Below are 23,980 nucleotides of genomic sequence, written 5' to 3'. Positions count from 1 at the left end.
TCGCTCCGGCGCATTCTGTCGATTTGACTCTCAGATTCTTTTCCTCTGTCTGCATTCTTTTTTTTTTTCTTGTCTACTTTGGTTGCTCTTAAGACTTCATTTCCTGCAAAATTCAGTGCCATGTAATTTAAGTAGGCTGAAGCCCCTTCATCAGGCAGCCTTTGGCATTTAATTAAGTTTGGGGGGTGGGGGGTGGTTTACACGCTCAGCTCGAGTCTGTCAGTGAATCAGATGGTCATTAGTAATTAATACACTGACTCCGCGGTAACTGGCGAGTACGTGGCCTGCTCAGATAGAGCCGTCTCTGATTCATGATGCTTGATAGATGTGAAATCTTTTTTTTTTTTTCTCAGATTTAATCACGCCATTAAGAGTCCGATGTATTTCCATGAGCATGCGGGGTTGCAAATGGACCACATCATTTCAGCCACTAAATTATGGAGCACTTGAAATTGCCGAACTTTAACTTTTTTTCTCCCCTCCCTCTTATATCCATCAAAGCCTATTTTAACAGACATCTACGTTCTAGAGTTTGCCCTTAATCGTTCAGTTTGACCGATCCGGGTCATGAAGATCGTTCTTCATTTCAGTTTTTATGATTTCACACAAAATCCACTTGTTACTCGTAAATCCTACAACCTGAATCTTTATCCGTGTGTGTTATGTTCTGGACAGGTTCTCCTGATGGACTACCTGGACGTAAAGAACACCCGCAGCGCAGCAGAACCCTCGGCCCAACTCTCATACGCGAGCACCGCCGGGGACTTCGGAGCTTTTTTCGCCAAGAAGAAACCAAATCGACCTAAACAGTCTCTCTTCAAGTAAGCACTCAAAGGTTCATGTACTCATGTGTACTTACCTTTTAAAGGTATTAAACAGTATGTATAAAATAGTTTTGATTTCACTTGGTACATTTTTTATTCATTAATACAGCGCAGTTGGAACCCAGGCCGAGCACTATTTATAAGTTCCCCATTAAGATCACGGACTTTAGGTCTTCTATATCAGTGTTGTTATTTGGTATCGCACAGCACAGAAATACTGATTAAAAATATTTTATCGATTATCAGAGTCTTAAAATTTTATTTTATTTTTTTAAAGTTCGAAAAAAAAAAAGCTTGTCTTGTGTTGGGTGATACGGTCTATCACAAATTAAGCCCACAAGCTAGCAAAAAATGAGTAACAAACAAACATTTTTGGAGAGTTTCTTTGAAAAGGGCGAAAGGCCCAATAAGGAGACCGTAAAAGAAGAGCCTATAAAAAAATACTGCAGTTTAAAGACAATATTAGGAGGTCTATTTAACATATGGGTCTACCGGGTGATTCTCACGCACCAAGCCCGCTCTGTATAATGTGTGTGGCCACAGGCTAGCAAAAGGCTAGGCTATGAAACCTTAAAAAATGCTTTGCATATGGATACCAAGCACCCTGCATTAAAAAACAAGCCTTTGGAGGAAAAGATGTGAACAAGAAGGACAGAAGCAATTACTGAGGGCCACCACACCAGCAAATGCGAGTACATCATCCCTAACCGCATTGCTAAGATGAAGAAGACTTTAAGTATCGGAGAGGAATTGATTCTGACCGCCGCTAAGGACCTTTTGCTGTGAACTTCTAGGAGAGGCTGCAGTTAAAAAGACAGCACAGGTTCCTCTTTCAGCTAGCACCGTCACTACGCGAATTGCAGATAAACAGTTGCTGGAGAGGATTAACAAGTTTAAAAACAAGTGGGTTTTTGGGACATGGATTATTTAGAAATGGAAGAAAGAAAAAGATGTGAATGAAAAAGATGAAACATTAGAAGTATGCACAAATGTATATTTGAAATCTTTCAAAATGGTTTCAATATGGCGCCGGAGTCAAGCCGACCGGTTACCCTAACTTGCTGTTAGATCAGACCAGGTGTGCTGTACTGCATGTATGTCAGCGTAGTCTGGTGTCACATCAATTCAGGATAAACTTCTAATCAGGAGAAAGCTCTTACTTAAGATGCATGAATTAATTAGATTTTAATATCTGTGTGACAAATTTGTTACTTGATAGTGTTTCATCTGTATGAATTATGACTGTGTAAACTCACGCGTGGATCTCTTTTCAGGTTCGAGTCGTCGTCCCACGCCATAAGCATGAGCGCGTACCTGCGGGAACAGCGGCGAGAACTTTACAGCAAGAGCGGAGAGCTACAAGGTGAGTACGCGGATCAGGGAGGGAAGGAAGGGTGTGTTGGTGCACCTTGGTGATGGATACATAGAGAGGAGGACGGGAAGACCATAAAGTCCTCAAGGTGAAAAAGCTGTCCTCTGATACGTATCTGCTTTGGACCGCTGCGTCTTCTATTCCTGGTGTTTGTTCTTTGACACGGTACTTTTTTTTTTCCCCTCCCTGTGCACATACGCAGTGTCTCGACTCCTCAGCCACCTTTCTCTCTCTCTCTCTCTCTCTTACACACACATACATGCACACGCACACACACATGCACACACACACACACACGTCAGGATGACCTTGCAGTTTCAATCCGTGTTGCTTGACAGCAGTGCTTGTTCTTTTTTCTTTTCTTTTTTTTTTTTTGTCCCCCCGCTCCCAATTGCAGAAAGTCACAAGCTCTGTGAAATGACGAGCGAGAGAGGTGTTAGAAAAAAGAAACCTGAGAAAGTGACAGTAAGGGGTGAAAGACAGATGCTTCTCACTTAAAAAAAAAAAAAAAAAAAAAAAGAGAGAGAGAAGGTTTTTCTTACTTTTACCAAAAGTTTTGATATGTCGTAAAATCATTTGGTGACGTTGTAGAAAAATAATTAGTGACAATGAGCTGTAAAGAAGCAGAGTTACTTTTAAATTAAAAAACGAATGTAAGATACTTAAAGCAAGCATGTTCTTGAGTGTTATTTCTTTCCCCAGAGCATTTTGCTAACATTAAATTTTTTTTAATTAAAATATATAAGTTATATTTAACGTAACTGAAACAGGTGTTCTCCTGATCTCAGACTCAGTCATTCTCTAACCTGTGGCTTTTCCTCATTTTCTTTTTTTTTTGGCTACTAATTTAATTTGCAGCAGCAGAGCTGTAGAACAACTTTGGACCAATCAGATTTGAGATTTCATAACTCTGTGGTATAAGTGTTTATATTTTCTTAAAATAAAAAGCTGACTGCAGCTTGATTAAGTTTGGTAATGGTTCTCCTTCTGTCCTTTTCATCTTGTTTTGTATGACGGTCGGTGTCGGTCATGACCACACTCTGATTAATGCAAGACAACTGGCACATTTTCCTCCTTTGTTTTTTTTTTATTTTTTATGTGAAACAAAGAAAAACATATTTGGATGGTCGAGTGGGTTGAAGGATTATAAAAACGAGATGAGATCCCCCTGTTTCATTTAGGCCGTCACAAAAGCGAGCGTTGGCCCTCAGTCAGAGAGCTGAATAGAGGCGGAGAAGATTGGAGGACTGAAAATCGTTTAAAAAGTGAAATAAGTTTTAGCCAGAGCTGTAGGGAAGACGCGTGGAAAGTCATTGTTTTCATCCCGCTGTCATAAGGAGCCATTCAAGGGTTTCTGAAGACGTAGATTAGAAATATGAATCGAGACCGATGGAGAAGTGTTTCACGCTGGCTTTAATTAAGCTCACAGTGGAAAAGCCGAGCTCTCTGAATGGCCTTGTGTGCGCTCTAGCCAAATGACGCTTTGGCAACGGTTTAAGCTGGCATCAAGTGCAAAGTATTTCAGCTGACCAAACCGCCAAATTTACTCGGGTAAATACTGAAGCAGAGTCGAACAGTGTTTAAAAAAACAAAATAAAATAAATAAATTGCTGTAATTTAGCACACATGAATCAGCAAGGTTTGTCTGTTGGAGCCTTTCTGTAAAGGAAGCTAAGAGCTGCAGATACAAACCAAAAAGTCTGTGACGATGTTGATGTTTCAAGTAAATAAAAAACCCTACATTTATTGTTTAAAAAAAGAAAAAAAAAAAATTTACCGTACAACGTTTAATAATGTACAACGTTGTGTGTGGGATGATTCAAAAAATATTTGTCTGATAATATATTTAGAATACAAAAACAAAACAAACATGTTTAACAAAAAAAAATCTATACATACTTCTAACAGATCTAAATTAAAATTTTATTTGTTACATTACAGTCATACACAGTATGATATAAAGTGAAGTGCTGATGACCTAAAATGAAAAATAAGAGTTGTGTAACTAAAGTATATAATGAGTTGTTTTTTTTTAGTTTATTTTTAGAAATGTAGAAATAATATGGGAAAACTTTTTATATGTAAAAATGTACAGTTTGTACAAGTAATAAACTAAAATAAAATTGAATTAAAATGGCATTTGGATATGGAAAAGCATGTCCAGTCATGAGCAAGACAATGTGCAGAATAAGGTGCAAAGGTCAAAGTTCCAGGGTATGCAAAATGTGCGTTGAGATGTAATGTGTAATGTGAACACGTGATGAGTAGATGCCTGTTCAACTTTTATGGAACACATTTGTGGCACTTTGACAGCTTTGTAAAGTCTTCAGGATAGAAAAGTTATGCTTTTTGGTTTCTTGATAAAAAGACACACTGTTTTTTTTTTTTTTGTAAGGAAGAAAGGGAGAGTAAATGTACAGTAGATGTGGTACCATAAATGACATGTCTCAGCAAAAAAACGTTAAATCATATCAGCATATAATTGATAAAGCATTAAAACTTGTATATTTATTAATAAGTTGTAATTATTATATATATTCACACAGATAATATTTCTTCAATCTGATGAAAATCTTTCAGATGAGAGATTTCATCCTGGTTTTAAATATGGACGGTAATGTGTGTTTACATGCTCAGTGATTAGATAGATAGATAGATAGATAGATAGATAGATAGATAGATAGATAGATAGATAGATACTCACTCAATCAATCAATCAATTTCGGCCATCTGGTAGCATGGATAGTAACACAAAAGATAAGAGATTTCATCTTGGCTCTAAATATGGACGGTAATGTGTGTTTACATTCTCAGTGATTAGATAGATAGATAGATAGATAGATAGATAGATAGGTACTCACTCACTTAATCAGTCAATCAATTTCAGCCATCTGGTAGCATGGATAGTAACACAAAAGATAAGAGATTTCATCTTGGCTCTAAATATGGACGGTAATGTGTGTTTACATTCTCAGTGATTAGATAGATAGATAGATAGATAGATAGATAGATAGATAGATAGATAGATAGGTACTCACTCACTTAATCAGTCAATCAATTTCGGCCATCTGGTAGCATGGAAAGTAACACAAAAGGCATTGTGGTTGCATTTGCATTGTGTAGGGCACACAGCAAAAAAAAAAACCAACAACACATGGTACACATTTGGGAGGTGACCAATGCTTCTACAGGAATGAATAAGAGAAGACAAAACACAATATAATCTGAGTGGGAGATCAGTGTCTCAATTATTTAAATCATAATAAAAACAACAGGAGAAATTAAAAGTTTTTAATATTGAAAATAAGGGACAGAACAGAATTCTCCAGTTTGCTATGGAGAATACAGATTGGACTTTGAAGTGATTGGAAAAAGGTCATGTGGTCTGACGAGTCCAGATTTACCCCATTCCAGAGCAAATTCAAAAATCAAATTCAAATTTTCAATTTTCAATTCAGCAATGGGGTAAAGGAGGGTGAGTGATAAACCCATCATGCATAGTGGAGCTCTGTGATAGAAGTCCGCCACACTGGGTGGTTGGACCGCATTTGGTTCAATGTTCTCCTTTCCAGTCCAGCACTAAAGCCAACTACAGGTTCTGCTCTTCTTCTAACCAGCTTGTTCAAGCGTGTGGCGTCTCTGCTTAGAAGAACAATTTTTTCCCCCTCCATTTCCTTTTGGGTTGGGTCAGGTTTATGATGTTCTCTGATAAATCTTGCTTTCTGAATTGTGATCGGTTACAGCAATTCAGTCTGGTCTATGATTGGTAAGATGTGTCTGAAGTAAGCCCAGGTGTAAGAGAGTTGTTTGTTCTCCTGGAATTTACAGATCAGGAATGAATGCAGGTTTCTCTATCAAGAACTCAACTAATGTCTTCCAGATAATGGATATATTTATTCACGTTTAGTCACGTTTTGACCGATCGGGTCAGTCTGTTCTGAGCACACCATCGTTAGGGTTATTATTATTATTATTATTATTATTATTGATAGGGAGAACATATTAATAGATCGCTTCATGTCAGGCACTACAGCGTCTTTTTGAGGTGTGGATCATTTTCCAACACTGGTCTGGGATGTGGAAATTCCTGATGTCCCATGGACACAGCAGATGGTAGAGCCGTTGTCTTTGTTATACAGTGTAATTGAAAAATGTTGTATTTGGTGCATCAGCTCCTGTGATGGAGTTCAATCTACACATCTTAGGATCAACATCTTGAATAATGCAAAATTTAATCAGTTCCTGTCTGGCTTTAGGTTTGTGTGTGTGTGTGTGTCACATCACTCTCTCCACTTCTATTCTTCTCTCTCTCACTCTCGTCTTTCGCTTTCTTGCGCCCCCACCTCCACCCCACCCCATGGGACAGTGTGAAGGCATCACTGTCGTAGCTATTACGAAAACACACACAAGCCTCTGACGCTTAATTACTACCTTCTCAGCTCAAGCATGACTCATACAGTTCAATTAATCCGCAACTCCCATCCAAAAGGGTTCGTTACCGCTCAACTTGTGGGCACATCTGCGCCCGTTCCTCCCGTCTGCGCCCCTCATCGTACCCCGGATCCGGCACTCCGAACCCGACTGAGATCTCATTTCTACTAATGAGAAAATGGAAGCGCCACGCATGATGAAGAAACGGAGAGGGCTGGAGAGCGTCACGGTGCCTACACGCTCCTCATATGTCATAAACCAGATATTGAAGGAAACGGGACCAATCGGAATCCAGAATTCATCCAGCCAGATTGCGTACCAGACACACAACATTGATATTCCCTGCTTTCCTCCAGATGCCGGTTATAAATTAAGTTTACGCTTCAGGCCCGAGAGAGGGTTAAACACAACAAAGCCGAGTGAGAACTCCGCATTAGCAAGCTTGTTTATGCATAATAGCTCCGTTTGCCCGGAGAGAGGCGAGATTGTGTTCGGCGGGTCGAGAGAACGGTCCGCAGGAGAGCGAGCCATGTTTCCTGTCAGTCTTTTGAAGCACAACGGAGCAGGAGAGGTGCAAATGGAAAAGTGTCTCAGTGGTGAAAAGGTGTGTGTGTGTGTGTGTGTGTGATGGAAGAGAGATTAGAAAGAGCATACAGGGTAGCTGTCTTTACACTTCTCTTTATTTATGATAATAGAAACGCTTAAGAATATTCTATTGAACATTTCCTGGTGTGTTGTGAATAGAGCTATGTATCATAAAAAGACTCATTTTTAATTATATATATATATAATGTTTTATGCATTGCAATTTTTTTAGTTGATTCCATAGAACTAATATTTTCTGTCTGATTAGTTTCAAGCTGCTTTATTTCGCATATGCTGAAAGGATTTAATAAACACTGAAATGCTGGATAACTTGTGTTGACTGTTGTTTAAATGTCATGTCTCGTACAAAGCATTATTTGATTCAGTTTTACTTTATTTGTGTAGCGCTTTTAGCATCACAAAGCATCTTTACAGAAACAAACGAAACTTATGGAAATGAGTATGAAATGGGTAAAATGTGTACGAATCAAAAAGCGACGATTATTTCTACCCGACACACTTTGGCTCCACACTCCAGTCCAGCAGGTAGCAGTGTAGCACAAGCTGCGTATAATGCAAAATTTGTGGTATGATTTTAAGGAATTTGTCAATTTTAGTTTGTAAAGCGATTGTAAAACAAAAGCTGACCCATTGATTTCATCGGTAAGTGCGCTGTTTAAGTCAAAGCGGGACTTTTGATTGGACACGGTTCTGAGAGTAAAAACTCCCTTTATTTCTCGATATAATCTTTTGCTACACTATTGCAGTTAAGTTTAAGTTTAAAAACCCCGGCCTCTCAGGAACCCCTTTAATGTCCTAAACATGTAGAAATGTCTTGAAGCGAATGTCAGGACCATAGTGAGGATGTGGCGATATCTCCCAGCCGAGTTCCTGTAATGTGCAAGTGGTGTTGGTGAATGATGTGTTCACACAGTTCAAATAGACAGATGCGTCTCTTTCGCAAGTTGGCGACAAGTTTTCTGCCGTTTTTTTTTTTACCCCTTCCTCTTAATGATCAGGCATTCCACTTGCTGAATTTTCACGTGAACAACTGCAGTGTGCTCAAGCCACCACAGCCTGGATCGTCATTCACAGACGTACAGCCAGTTTAAAATCGTTTGCGCCAATAAAGTGTTTTACTTAAGTTAAGAGTGTTTTAAATCGTGGCCCTGTATCAGAATCTGGTAACAAGTAATTTTCAATACTGAAAATGGAGAGTCATTTAACTGTAATTGCTTGTTTATTATTATTATTATTATTTTTTGACTTGTGCCTAATGTGTGTATTGTGCATATCATTAAGCCAATATTGATTTGCCGTACAGTAGGTGTTCATGTACTCCTTATAATAAACGTCTGACTTGTGAGCACTATACAATGCAGCCTCGGTGCTCAGATACTCCGTCCCTCCCTATAGACTATAAAAGAAACATACATTAGAGCTGATACAAGCTGGTATCGAGCGCATGATCATTTTCACACTGTGCGTGTAACCTGGGAGAAAAAGAAAAAAAAAACAACCACCCCACCATATCAGCTGGGAACGAGTGGATCGATACCTGACTTGCGCTAACCTCACGATTATGATTTATTATATAAATAATCGCTGCCTGAAATGAAATTGAACTTTGTCTGCAGAAAAAGTCAATAATTGCATGAGAATTAAGCGGCCGCACAGAGTTAAAAATGTACGACCGCTTATTCTCTTCAGAGACTCGTCTTTCGTCACCGACCCCGAGTTCACGCTCTTCCTCGCTCCCTTCATCTTCATTCGCTTTCTTCCTCCATCGATATTTGTTCTGTTGTGGCTCAGCAGGATTAACAGGAATGGCACAGATTGCAAACAAAGGAGACAACCCAATACTAACTTCTCGATTCACAGCATTACTCTTATGTGGTACTCTGTAAGGAAGAAGATGCTGTACTTTTAACTCATGCAGGTCAGATTGCGAGGGTTATCTGTTCAGAGAGTAATGTAGGATATCTGTGTGATACGTTAAAGTCTGCGGAAAAGAAAATGGAGTTTGAAGTGAGCAGCAGGACCTGACAAGTGAAAGCACTTTGATTCGGCTTGAATAAAATTTCAAGTCTATATTTAAATGTTTAGGAAGGCTGTCCGGTTTAAATTAATGCACCACGGAATTCATAGTATTCAAATATTTATTGTTTTTTGAACAATATGAGATTAAAATTAGGTTTATTTCAAACTTTCATTGTAAGTGAAAGTTACAGCTTATTTCAGTTTTCACAGATTTTCAGTTCATCCTTTTAAAAGTTTAAAATATTTTTACTTGTATCCATACCTAGACTCAGTCATTCCTGTCTTGTGAAGCCAGCTCATCATTTCCACCTGCTCCTCATGCTCCACTCTAATACCCTCAGCACATCGAGCCTGGCTTTAAGCTGGACTTGTCGGAGCTGCTGCTGGAATTAGAACTTCGAACAAAGTTCTGTCCATCATGTCCAACACAATCACCCACTGTATGGAGCTTTTTCCCAAACAGAAGAGCACGTTCAGTGACAGACTTTTATTACAGAGCTGCTCTACTGACACACTCAGGAAATGCTCTGTTCCTGGGCTGTACCCTGTTTCAACACTTCTTTACGCTGCCTGGGGACGTCCCTCAGACACTTGGTTATTCATGTAGCTCTGCTTTTACAGCAGACTTCTACCACTCTTCATGTACCTCAATCTACACTGACCTTCATTATCTCAGTTTTTGCACATCTCCATTACGCAACAGTCAATCAACTGATTATACAGTACATCCCCATTCACCTTTATTTGGGACATATTCACCTTATTCTTTTTCATACAGTATATTTAAGTATTCTACTTTGTATATTGTATATCTATCTATTGATCTATCTGTCTATCTATCTATCTATCTATCTATCTATCTATCTATCTATCTATCTATCTATCTATCTACTTAATTGCTTATGTATCACTTGTTTGCTTATTTACCTACTTGCCTTCTTACTTACTTACCTTATTTCCCTACTTACCTACCTACCTACAGTATGTACTTACTTACTTATTTACATATTTACTTAATACTTACTTACTTATTTACTTACTTACTTACTTACTTCCCTTCCTACCTACCTACCTTACTTACTTACTTACTTTCTTACCTTCCTACCTACTCACTTACTTACCTTCCTACCTACTCACTTACTTACCTTCCTATCTACTTACTTATCTACCTACATGCTTGCTTACTTACCTAATTACCTGCCTACCTACCTACTTACTTACTTATCTACCTACCTATCTGCTTGCTTGCTTGCTTACTTAACTTCTTACTTAGCTTCTTACTTACATACCTACTTACCAACCTTCTTATTTACCTGCTTATTTACTTACTTACCTACCTACCTACCTACTTGCTTACTTAGCTTACTTAGCTTACTTGCTTACTTAGCTTATTACTTACAGTACTTACCTACCTACTTACTTACTTACTTACCTATTTAATTACTTGCCTACCTCCTTACAAAGTTACTTACCTATCGACATACCTACTTAGTTAATTACTTACCTATTTGCTTACATACTCTGCCAATTTTGCTGTCATGGACTCGAGCTCATGATCTCTTTGGTTAACCTTCTCTTTATTTTTGCACCCATTTCCTCAGATTGTTTGTTAAAGTTTGTTGAAGCTGGACATTTTTATGCCAATGTGAGCACTTTAACCATCTTAACTCAAACCGTCTCACTAAACTGTCTCACGCACTTTAACCTCATTGTAGTGTAGAATGCAGTGCTGGTGCTTGTCGCATGGAGCAGTCTGACTAGACCTGAAGAGATGCTGTGCGCTCAGTCCTTGGCTCAGTTAAGCCCTTTCCCCAGAGGCTGTAGATGCCAAGATTTTGCCGGTGTAGCAGGTGGAAGCTGCCTTTGATATTCTGGATTGTTGCAGGGTGTAAAGAAGGTAAAGAGAGAGCAGTCTGTACAGATGGAGAGAGTCACATACCACTTTATTTACATCCTCCCCCCTGGTTTCCTCTGTGCCCTTAAATCATGATTGGCCGTCTGGCTGATGTTGATGTGTCTTGGCTCAGCGGAGATTGTTTGTAAGAGAACAGAGTGCATTGTTGGCTCTCGGACACTGTGTTTATGCAAGCACCTGTGTGCCACCGGGGGCGATCTTTTCTTTGTTTAAGAGTTAATTAGACTGAAAATATCAGCTTTGTTTGTGGTGTATTTTAGTCTCTTGGTGTGTCTTTTGCCTCTGCAGCTGCTCCATGATACCTGGATCGCCTGCAAAAAAAAGCAAGGCTTTAAACTTGTTTCCCTCTCTCTCTCTCTCTCTCTCTCTCTTTTTCTCTCTCTCTCTTTCATTCTACCTTTTGTTTGAGATTTGATTGATCCACATCTTCCAACAGTTGGCCTCGGGATTGACGCATCGATGTTTCCCAGCCTCCTCTATCTGTTGATGAAGGCTGGAGACAGTGTGCAATCAAGCCTTTCTGAGAAAAAGAGCAATAGAAAGGAGAGCAGGACAAGAAAGCATTGTTAGACGGTAATTGTTGGCGTAAATGACTCAATCACGACGCTTTTGAGGGGCCAGTGACGAGCACGGTAAAATGAGAAAAGAAGAAAGGGTCACCGGTTTGCCTCGGGAAGGAGGTGTGGCAGAGACTCGTGAAGATTTTGCAGGATACAATGGCTGCTGATTGACTTTCATAAATGTGCCCACTCTTAAACAACACACTGGCACACACTCACGCTCCGAAACATCCTCTTTACACGAGCTTACTATGGAGTCATCATGCTGTTCGCAACAAGTCTTCAGGTAACTCGCATCAGAGGCGGGTGGGAGAGCGTTTTTAAATTCTCATTTCCACCTTTAATGTGAAATAAAAACACGCGCACACACACACACAAGTCAGTTCTGCACTAACCCATGCACTGACTTATGATGATAGGAGGTTTATTATTAGTGGCTCTCAAAAGATGAGGTGGTCGCGCTTTTAATGGTTAGGTGTTTATGTATAGAGCCCTCTGCTGCCTGCAAAGAGTACTGCAATGAAGAAAAAACAAGAAGTCTTCTTTACCCAAGTCTGAGATAGTTCTAGCTACAGAACCAAAAGTCCATCTGATAAGCCCCTATCATCTCCTGTTTTTTTTTTTTTTTTTTTTTTGGCTTGACCTCGCCCAGTTTTCCCCATCAAGAAAACGCCAACAAATGAAATTTTTATTTTGCAAAGAGGTGCACTTGGCAAAGCTAACTTCCTGTACGTTCCCTTCAGCCGAACACACATGCCGCTGTTATACCTTTTTTCAGCTTATTTCATGGCCAGAAAATTCAACAAGTGGCCTAAACTCGCCAGATTTGGATGTTTGTTATATTATTCGTCTGTATTTATTATTAAACGAATTACAGCTTATGTTATTTTTAGTTTTATTTAATAATTATATGACTATTATAGTTCTAGGAATAGTTTTAGATCTTACATACTGCAGCTTTAATGGCTATGAATTTATGCTGTGCTCTGAGCAAGGCTTTAGTCCATGCAAGAGCTAAAGCAAACACATGTTATAAAGGTTTTATAAAGCAGCGAGTGATCTTTTTCATCTCAAATACTTTTATTTAAGCTGATTTTATAATTATAGAGTTGCTTACAGCCTGAAAACAGAGAGATTGTGATAAAGCAGGTGCATTTGAGGAACCTTTTAGAAGGCAGAAGTGTTTATTTCCCCAGAATCGAGAAACCTGATCAAAACCGTAAAAATGTAAGAAAACTGAGTCGAGGCATATGTGCATCTCGATTCGGAGATCTCACACTGTCAGTGACGGCGTCAGCAGATGGCGAGCGGCCCTGTCGGATGTTCCTCGCTCCATTTGTTCGGCTGTAATTTTATCGCAGCTGATGATTACCTCGACAGCATTACGGCTTTGATCGCGTTTGCTGCGTTTAGTTTTTTTTTCTTTTCTCTTTATAAATGATGCCGAACACAGCTATCAAAATCCAGAGAAAGATCTCATCACAGAGAGTCGATTGAATTAGCTGAGCTCTGAAATGATGACCGTACGTGATGGTCAGAAATGGACTGAGGAGGTAATAACACCGCGAGCATTGACGGATGGTGTAAATATGGAGGGAAACAAAAAAACAAAACAAAAACTGTGTGTCAGCTGCAGATTGGATGGAGCACCTGTTCTTTCACTGACGAGGTCTTCATGATTTCTTAACCAGGGGATCAGGGGTTTGATGGCGTGATATGGACGGAACTGTCATAATGGGATTTTATTATTGCATATGGTAACAGACATACTAAATAATGTAATAAAATATGGATAAAAACGATAACGATAAGCCATAATGTTTCATTATAACAGACTGGCCTGTGCTGATTTGGCAGAAATTGGGTTTATCATGTACATCCACATTAAATCTGAAACTTTGTAAATGGATTTTTCGCGCTATGTCTCCATGTGTGTTGCCTTTAAACACGAATCGATTGCTGTTTGTATAGTTACATGATCATATATACGCCTTAATTTTACAGAGTCAAGGCTACAGACCTCCAAACTTCATGTGGCCTTTAGATTAGCTCAGGAACAGTGCGTAGCTTTGTGGAATGGGTTTGCAGCCGCATCTGAGCGCAATGCAAAGAATCAGATGCAGTGGTGTAAAGCACGGCACCACTGGCTTCTAGAGCGGTGGAGACGTGTTCTCTGTAGTGACGAATCACATCTGTTTGTCTGGAAATCTGACTGACGAGTCTTGGTTTGGCGGTTGCCAGGAGAATGGTACTTTGTGCCAAGTGTAAAGTTTGGTGGAGGGATTATGATGTGGGGTTGTTTTTAGGAGTTGGGCTCGTCCTCTAAGTTCCTTTCACTGGACTGCTTCAGCCTACTGAGACATTTTGGACAATTTCATTCTCCCAATTTTGTGTGAACAGTTTGTGGACAACCCCTTCCTGTTCCAACCTGAAGACATGGATGAGAGAGTTTGGTGTGAAAAAACTTAACTGATCTTTACATAGTCCTGATCTCAACCCGATAGAACACCTTTGGGATGAATTAGAGCAGAGACTGCGAGACAGTTCTTCTCGTCCAACATCACTGTCTGACCTCACAAATACGCTCCTGGAAGAATGATGAAAATTTCCTAAACCTTGTGGAAAGAGTTGAGCTTCAACTGAAGAGTTGAAGCTGTTAGAGCTGCAAAGGGGCGTGGCCAACATCATATTAAACCCTATGGCTTAAGAAGCAGATGTTACTCAAGTTCATATGCATGTGAAGACAAGTGAGTGAATACTTTTGGCAACATTTCAGTGATTATTGCAAACTTTTAGTAATTTTTATAAAACCTGTAAGAAATACAGCTGCTTGAGACAAATCAGACAATAAACTTCTAGAATCAAATCAGATGTGATTCAGAGCTCCATTGAGCACCAGGTGAGTGTTCTCTGTGCCCATGTAAATTTTGTCATTTTCGAACACGATTTGTAAAAGTTACAAATACAAAACTATTCATACCCTTCTTAATTTTTTTTTTTATTAGATGCATTGTGAAACCAAAAAGCAACCAATTTTGGACCGAAATCTGTGTATTATTAAACATTGGGCGTTTTCTTGTGTCGCCTTCCGGCAAAGTATTGGCAATACTTAAGGGTCTTAAGGGTCATTATCTGTCGTCAGTTTATGAGACATCAGACGACGTCACTCTTTTCTTCTATCGATGACTCGTTTCTAACCTTTCATGGGAATTTAACCAAACCTTTACAGAACCGAAGCAGCAGCTAATTAATTTTCAAAAAACTTAGATTTTTTTTTAAAGAAATATAAATTTTAAGCCGTAAAATAAAAGGGTGGGGGGTGGGGGGGTCAAATCTGCTATTCGCAACTCCTTCTAAAACTGTTCATAGAAATTGGACCAAATTTACACAGTAGGATTTTTAAAAAAGCTTAGATGTATACTACTAGTTGTTTAACCTTTTTATAAATTTTATTTATTTATTTATTTTTTCTATTATAACAATCAGAAGTTTAGTTATGTTTTGTTGGTAGACTACAGCTGAATGTGTGTAGAGCTAGAAAATGTTAATTATGTGTAAACTGTGTTTTAGCGTTTATTTAACTTAAACATTTTTACTCATCTTGATACAGGAAGGCAATAACTGACAACGTCAGCGCACTAGTTTATATTCACAGTGTGAAAGGAAGCAGTTTGTTCAGTCTTTTGTGGTGTTTTCTATGTAAATAGGAGGTTGGGTTGCCTTTGCTGTTATTTGACAGAGGGCACACACCTAATCAAGTACTGAAGAAAAGGGATTTGTGTGTTTGTGTGTGTGTGTTGCCCAACCTGTGCTAATTTTAATCAGCAGCGGGGCTGTCATTGCGGCTGTCACGGACATGTTTACCTTTAATCTGTGCTGGGGTGATTGGAGGAGGAATGAGATGGAGGGAGGAAGGATGGAGGCTGAGTAGAATGGCCGTGCCTGGGTGGGTGAGACAGATAGACCATCTTCAAACACACACACACATCAAATCAGAGGGCTGTGAAGAGCAGTTTAACTGTGGTGTGTACCGCACATGTCTGATTAGAGAAAGGAGCGTTTAGAGGAATAAGTGTTTGATTGGCAACGGAGGATTTTATTTAGCTAAGTAAAACGATTCCAACCAAGGCATGGTGAGGGACACTGATCATAGAGTGAAACAGACACCCGGCAAAACTTAGCGGTGGTGCGCAAAGTACACAAATCTGTATTTAAGAAAAAAAGGGGAGATATGCCAGGTGAAATAATATTCTCCATTTACATTTCTCACAGAGTAAAAGTGCAAAAGTACTCACCGTTAAATTTACTTAAGTTTTATTTGTACTGAGCTTTTATAAGCTTAAATCATAGTTAGAATTTCTCTCTCTTTCTCTCTCCTGGTTTCAAGCACCCGCTACATTGTTAAGCATTTCACGGAGGGAAAGCAAATCACGCATAAAACTCCCACTTCAAATACAACACACCACTGTTACATATATGATGATATGCAGAAATGTAGTGAAGTAGAAAGTATAGATATTTACTGCAGGATGTAGTTGAGTAAAAGTAAAACGTATCCTTTAATAAAAAGTACAGGTAAGTGAAACATGTGCTTGCACATCTGGCAAAACGTTTATATTTATTTAACAGAAGAGCTGGCTTGTTTTGTTTTACGCTTGTTTGTAAATTAAAAATGATTAATACAATTTTTTTGGGGGAAAATTTTAGGTAAAATTTACTTGTCACAGCCAAGTGTGATTACTGCCAGACCTGTTGAATCAATAAATCACTTAAATAGAACCTGTCTGACAAAGTGAAGCACGTTAAAAGAGCTCAAAAACAAGACATCATGTCGCCATCTAAAGAAATTCAAGAACAGACGGGGAAGTAGTTGACACGAATCAGTCATACACACGTGTCTCTCATACAGAACTTGTGCTTTGATTTGCATCATATTTGGACCGGTGGCGTTTTATTACAACGTTCCATGCTCAATAATTCATTCACCTCGATTGGCTGCATTTACATATTAATTTGTATTTATTTATTTATCATTCGGCAGCTATTGCCAACCTGTTTCCTCTTTGGCCTTGGCGCTGTGTCTGCCTGGCGCTGCCTGGAACATTATCCCTTCCAATTAATTTGAATAATAGACATAGCTCATTAGGAGCCAATCATACATGAAGACATGGCAGTGGAATGGGAACCAGACGGCGGGGACTCCATGAATTATTGAGCTGGCCTGGTCTTATTAGAGCAGTGAGTTTCTGCCCAAAAGCACTGACTGCTCTCTATCTCTCTCACACACACACACATACACGCACACACACACACGCGCACAAATGCTCTGTTTTGTGTGTGCACACCTGTTGACCTTTCTGTTGCACTGAGTAAGCTTGGCAGCTGGTTGCGGGTTGTGGAGTGTGTTGCCTGAATGCGCTGAATTGCTTTTTTCCCCCTTTAAAGTGCCAGCTTTATTGTTCGTCAGACTGGAGATGCTGGATAGGAGGTGGACTTATTGTTGTATTTGTTAATTCATTTATTTATTTGATGTCCGGAAAGGCTAACAGAGGTGTGTGTCAGGATGAAATATTCGCTCAAGCATCGAACCGAACTAAAGAAAACCATGTTTATTAACACGGACAAATTTCGGTTTAATTAGACTACTACCGCCGTTGTAGTTTGTTTCTATTTAAAGAAAGTGGAAGGTCTAAATACAAATATTGTTCGCCACAATATTATAGGTACAAACAAACATCCTGCACCCATCTCCGGATCATTCCAGTAATAACAAAACTTAATGAGTAAATCAATTACAATTCCGACTTCAGGTTAAATGCTGAGTTTATATTAAAAGTAGGGACCTTACATTTCTGAAATACAGCTAGGAAAAATTTAAGAAAACACCCACTGCAATGGGGAATTCCTATTTTAAAAGCCTAGACAGATTCCAACTGGAAATAAATAAATAAAAGTCATTACATTCACATTTTTCATTTATTGATGTTCATAGTGTCCATAATTATTTCACACTTTGTGTGACAAGAGAAAGGCTTTGACAATGACGTAACCTCATGTTACGACTTATGAGTTGATTGCAGCAGATATGGTCACGGATATCTGGAGCGCACATCGGCAACAACTATAGCATACACGTGTTTGCAGTCTTTTCACCGTATGCGTGTCACAATGCCGTAAAGTCAAATGTTACACATCCCCAGTAACATTAACAAATTATACGCAGACAGTACAGCTACAAGGAAGAAAAGACAAATACGCACACAGTGCAAAGGCAGCCAAGCCCACAGGGACAATTGGTGTTGTTGAAGGCATCGCACATCTCTCTCTCTCTCTCTCTCTCTCTCTCTCTCTCTCTCTCTCTCTCTTTCTCCCCCCACCATAGCAGGGCCGAATACATCACAGATCAAGCCGTTTCTAATCAAACCCGGGGAAGTGTAGCTAATGCAATTTCACTAAGTCACTGGCTGGCTTGATTGTACGTGGGAGGGCCGGGGAAAGCGGCGAGCGTGCGAGGGCTGGATTTGCCCGTGTTATGTGCACTACACTTCATTTCCACACTCAGACAGCCCCCGCAGCGGACATACCCGCCCTTCTAATCCCAGATCAGACACTGCCACAAGGGAGAGGCTCAAACACACGCACACAATACACAAATGCCCAGCAAACAAAGCCTGTCATGTTGACAAGACCCCCCAAACACACTCAGACAGATGTTAAGGATTCTTTTGGTGTTTGTGACAGGGATGAACTTTTTTCTTTTTTTTTTTTTTTTTTTTTTACACCTGTGTGTGTGAATGCTGAAAACTTACACATGAAAACTTTTGGAAATACTTTCATTACTACTCCAATCACTCCATCTCTCTCTCTCTCTCTCTCTCTCCCTCTCCCTGAGTCGTGTAGTGCCTGACCTTTCCTTGGCTGTCCCTCATCACCACTGAAATTAATTCAAAGAGACGCTTCAATCCTGAATCAGTCTTCTGCTCTTTAACTTCCACCCTTTTGTGTGCATGTAATCTCTCTCTCTCTGTCTCGTGCTATTTCTCTTTTCTGTGTTTCCAAGTATGTTCCTCTCTGTCTTCCATCTTTCCCCCTCTGTCTGTCTGTCTGTTCATCTCTCTCCTTGCTCTTTTTCTTTTGCTTACCCCCCCTACACCACCGTCAATCTTTCTGTCTCTTTCTTTGCCTTTCACTCTTCTATCTCACTTTCTGCTCTCTCGTCTGTCTCTTTTTCTTTCTCTCTCTTTTTTTCTCGCACTTCGTCTTCCCCCTCTGTCTCACTCTATAGTTGCCTCTTTATTTCTTGTTTTTCCCTGTCTTCCTCCCTTTCTCTTGCTCTGTCTCTAACTCTGTCTCTGTCTCTCTCTCTCTCTCTCTCTCTCTCTCTCTCTCTCTCTGTCCCCCGCCCCCCACCCCTCCCAATGGTGTGTGGCAGCAGCTTTGTTTAGGTGATGTAATTAAGTCTTAATTGAATTGGCATCAGAAAGAAAAAGAAGGAAAGTGCGGAGGAGGAAGGAAAATTGAACGTGGGCTCCATTTCCACTCAGCAGCCCGAATTGTCTTTATAGAAATAAAATTTCACGGAAGCCGCGGAAATAAAAGAAATTTGGCGAGAAAGCTTTTAGTAAAGATAAAGCTTCTGTTGTCTTTGCTTAAACGAGAAAAGAAGCGAGGGATAAAAAGAAGTTTCATACATTTCAGTCGTGTGTGTGTGAGAGAGAGAGGACTATCAGGAACTTTATGCTCCTGTATGAATATGAACGCTGAAGTGATGTTGAGGGTTTTAGCTCCGTTGGTATTCTTATGATTATGCTTCTGTTAATAATTCAGCATTAACTGTGAATGGAATCTTACACACATACACGAAACATGGTGTGTAAAAGTTTGTGCACTCTTAGATTAAACCCATTTAAAAAAATTGTCATTTAATCTTTTTTTTTTTAATGTGTAAGAATTTAAATTGTCAAATAGTAGACTAAGGTAATAAACATAATGATTATACTGTTAAAAACTACCAGGAATACTGTAACAACCACCTAGCAACACCCTCAGCAACTGTATCATAACAACCAGCTACTAATTGAGTAGGAACCACTTAAATAGACGTTAGCTAAATCTTATAATACCGTCACAACTTCTTCACAACACCATAGCAACCAGGGATACCACATTCTCCACAGATGTTAGCAACACCCTAGCAACCACCCCAGACAGCATTATAGCCACCTAGTGGTAAGCAACTTTTCTTCAACCATCTAGAGTTACATAATAAACATCTGAAACACTATTGCAACCACCTCAGACAGAATTGTAGCCACCTAGCAACTTTCATTCAACTAGCAAGATGTTCACATAGTAAAGATCTGGGAAACCAGAAAACCATAGCATCACCATAGCAGCCACCAGACACAACATTGCAGTAACCTAGCAACTTTCTTTCACCCAGCTAGAGGTACATAGTGTAGATCTGGAAAACCATAGCAACAACCTAGCAACCACCTGCGACAACATTATAGCCACCTATCAGTTTTACTTTATATGGGTAAAATTGCATAGCAACCATCTGGAGGTGGTTGCTAAGCAACATGATGGAGCCTCCGCATAGAGTCGGACCCTGGAATACCATAACAACACCCTAGCAACCACCGCAGACAAAATAGCAGCCATCTAGCAACTAAAGTTGCATATCAACCAACCATCTGGAAGATCATTGCACCATCCTAGAAACTATCAGAGAAACATATAGCAACCACCTAGCAACTTTCCTTCAACTCGAGTTGCAACAGGTTTTTTTTTGTAGCCTCAACATACGGTAGCTACACCCTAGTAACCACCTGACACAACAGAGCAGCTGCCTAGCAACCTCACTTTAAACAGCTAGAGCTGCATCGCAACCAACACGAATACCACTGGAACAGTGTGGCAAAATGTTAGCAACCAGTTTGTAGTATCATAATAGCCAGAAACTCCATTAGGATAACATTTACAACTGCATAGCAAGTCTCTGGCTTTCCCCTCTGATACCACAGCAACAACTTAACAACAACCTCGGAAAGTGAACCACAGACAAACCCTGAAATAATATACCATAGCAACCACCGGAGACAGCATAGCAACCATCTAGCAACTTTCTTTCCACCAGCTGAAACTGGAACTGCATAGCATCCATCTGGAATACCATAGAAACCAGTTTGTTATATAATAACAGCCAGCCACAAGCTCCCTAGTATAAACCTACAGGGATAACACCCTAACCATGTCTCTTTCTACATCCTGGGATACCATAGCAACCACCTAGAGACTTCCGATCTATCAGCTGAAATGCCATAACATGTTTGCTAATAACTGCTATTTAGCAACCAATTTGGATAACATAGCAACCACCTAGGCATACCTTATCATCTGTATGGCATTCCATAGTAACCAGATGAAACACCACTGCAACATCCTGGCAATCATGTAGCAACGCTATAGCAACCATCTGGCACACGCCAACAACCAACTTAATAATGTTTTTCAACTTTCCACCACATTTATTATTATTTTTTTTAACCATCTTTGTTTTTTATGTTCATCACCAGATACATCATGTCTGTGAAAATTCACATGATCGTTGGTATGTGGGACAGCGTCTCTTGTTATCTTGATTCAGAGCAGGACCGTTCTTTAAATTGTTCTCCTCAGCTCCGTGAATAACACTGAGCGAGTGTGAGAGAAGAGACGACAGGGTGTTGTTATTTATAACCAGTGAGCCTCTGGTCCACACACACACACACACACACACACATGCTCCCTGTCGCTGGGGATTTATTTATTTATTTTATATATTTTTTTTATTGACGCCCCACGCGATCCCCTGTGAGTCAATGATATCGATCGTGCGGATGAGTGGAGGTAATAAGCACTGCAGCAAACTCGCCTGCTTTCTCCAAACCCGCTGTCTAGATGACTGACTTACACAGCCATGATTTTCTTATTAACCCTGTTAATGCTGGGTGTGCACACAGTCTCACGGGCCCACACACTCACACATACATGTGTACAACACAATAATACACGTGTGTGTATATATAGACGCTCTTCGGGATACATTTTTGCAAACAGGGATTTTATTTAATTATTTATTTTTTATTACGTCTGTAAATCTTTATTTTTTATGCTTTTATAACAACACGAAGGATTATTATGTTTTATTTTTAAACATTGGAAGCACTTTTAGAAGCTAAAGCTCTTAAAGTCCATGGGGTTTGTTTATGGTTGATCAAATTTTTTAGACAATCTATGAGGAGAATCCATTGTTAAGAAAAATAGGTAGAAATAAAAAGAAGGAAAATAAAAGGACTGACTACGCATCAACAAGAACCTTCTGTGCTCTGGAGGGGTGGAGTCACATAATGCTCATTGTGTGCGCATGTGTGCTGAGGCAGTTAAATGTAATATTACTATTTATAACTTTATTAAAAAGTCCTTTTTTTGTGTGTTTTTTTGACCACAAAGAAGGAAACTGGTGATCAATTTTAATAAAATAAAAATAAAAAAGCACTCTTACGAACACAGTTAGTACATTAACAGTTACACATAAAATGATAACAGACCTTCAGTTTGACTGACAGCTTAAAAGGCCAATTACAGCACAGGATGAGGAAAAAGGCAGGGGTAAGCAATGCATCAAGGGGCAGTGGTGGCTCAAGCGGTTAAGGCTCTTGGTTACTGACAATAAGGTTGGCGGTTTAAGACCCAGCATGGCCAAACTGCCACTGTCGAGTCTGTGAGCAAGGCTCTCAACCCTGTATGCTACTTGGGGTGCTGTATCCTGGACTGGGATATGTTAGGAAATCATTTCACTTTGCTGTAAGATACATATGACAAATAGTTCAATCTTTATCTAACGAGTAAGCTGTGCACTCTACCATCCAGAGGGTAGACTTCAACAAAAATTGCATCGACTGACTTTTTCTGTATGAACTCATAATGGTGAATTCCTCAGTTTTTCACTAGTTTTTCATTAGTCACTAATCAGTTCTTCCTCATCCTGTACAGGAGGAGCTGACGATAACCTGATCGAAGGAGGAGAGACCAAGTTCCTGTGTAAGCCCGGGGCCAGGAACATCACCGTCATTTTCCAGCCTTTGCTCAGGTAGGCTTCAGTAAACACACCCTTGTTTGTTTATCTTCTCATCATTTTGTCCTCCCTGGTTGCGATGGCGTTACCAGGCAGCAGGCTGGGATTTTCCGGTTTTTACTTTCCCATGACGGCGTCGGTCGAAGAATCCCATTTACCGTTCCCTCCACGTCCATTTTTTCCGTTCAATTTTCCAATCTGCCCCGTCATCCGATCTGTCCCCGCTAATGCCTTCTCGTGTTACCGCGCATTACGGAGACGTAACCAAACCGTGCGCAGCCAGGCTGGTACGTGACTGCGTTGCCCAGTAGTCAGAATGCCATTAATTAGATTTAAGTTGTGCTCCATTTTATTTATTTCCTCCTCTTACGTCTGCCGGGAATCCCTGTGTATACGACTATACAGGTCGAGCTAAAAAAAAAAAAAAAAAGTTCTGATTGTCTCACAAAGTGCTGCACTAACCTGACTCAAGATTGTTGTTGAAGATCTTATTTAAAATTGAAGCTGCCCTACAGAATGATGCGCAGAAATACCACGTCTTCTCCACAGGAAAAAATATCCAGGGTGAGTCAAAAATTATCCTCACTTCGGTTATATTAAACCTCCTGTTAGTCGCACTGTCTTATCAGCGCTTTTCTGCAGTGTTGACAAAAAATGGCCTCCCCACTTGTGATTAGAATGAAAGATGAGCAGTGTGCAGTAATTTAATAATTATTATTTTTTTTGTGATCTGAGGGTGTACCTGGTGCTAAACCAACTTATGGACAAGCATAAAGAGAAGCGTTTAGATTCCTGCAAACATAATTTGGAGATTTTGATAACACTTTCGATACTGTAAGAAAGGTGAAAGCTTCCTAAAGAGAATAATTACCGGTGACGAGACACAGATTCATCACTACGAGCCTGAGAGTAAACGGCAGAATATGGAACGGAAACATCCTCAATCACCGGCCGAGGAGAAGTTCAAAAGTCAAAACCACCAGCTGGAAAATACATCAATGTTTTCAATTTTCTGGGATTCTCATCTCAAGGGCCAGAAGTATTGGAACATCACCAGGAAAAAGGTGCAACAATCAACAGCGCTCTTTACAGTGAAGAGCTGACGACTAAACTTCGGACTAAGTCAAGTCACGT

General features: G+C 39.8%; 1 protein-coding gene across 1 annotated transcript in view; it reads left to right on the top strand.

The window, feature by feature from the left end:
- Positions 1 to 23,980, top strand: part of exoc4 (exocyst complex component 4) — a 163,617-nt gene that overhangs the window by 39,613 nt on the left and 100,024 nt on the right. Inside the window, exons 8-10 of the mRNA XM_053508669.1 lie at positions 676 to 821; positions 2,099 to 2,187; positions 22,765 to 22,861. Coding sequence (XP_053364644.1) covers positions 676 to 821; positions 2,099 to 2,187; positions 22,765 to 22,861 — 332 coding nt within the window. The remainder of the gene's footprint in view (positions 1 to 675; positions 822 to 2,098; positions 2,188 to 22,764; positions 22,862 to 23,980) is intronic.

Source organism: Clarias gariepinus, chromosome 12 (genome assembly GCF_024256425.1).
Source record: "Clarias gariepinus isolate MV-2021 ecotype Netherlands chromosome 12, CGAR_prim_01v2, whole genome shotgun sequence".
NCBI lineage: Eukaryota > Metazoa > Chordata > Actinopteri > Siluriformes > Clariidae > Clarias > Clarias gariepinus.
Note: the sequence above shows the minus strand (reverse complement) of the source record. Positions and strands in the feature narration are given on the sequence as shown.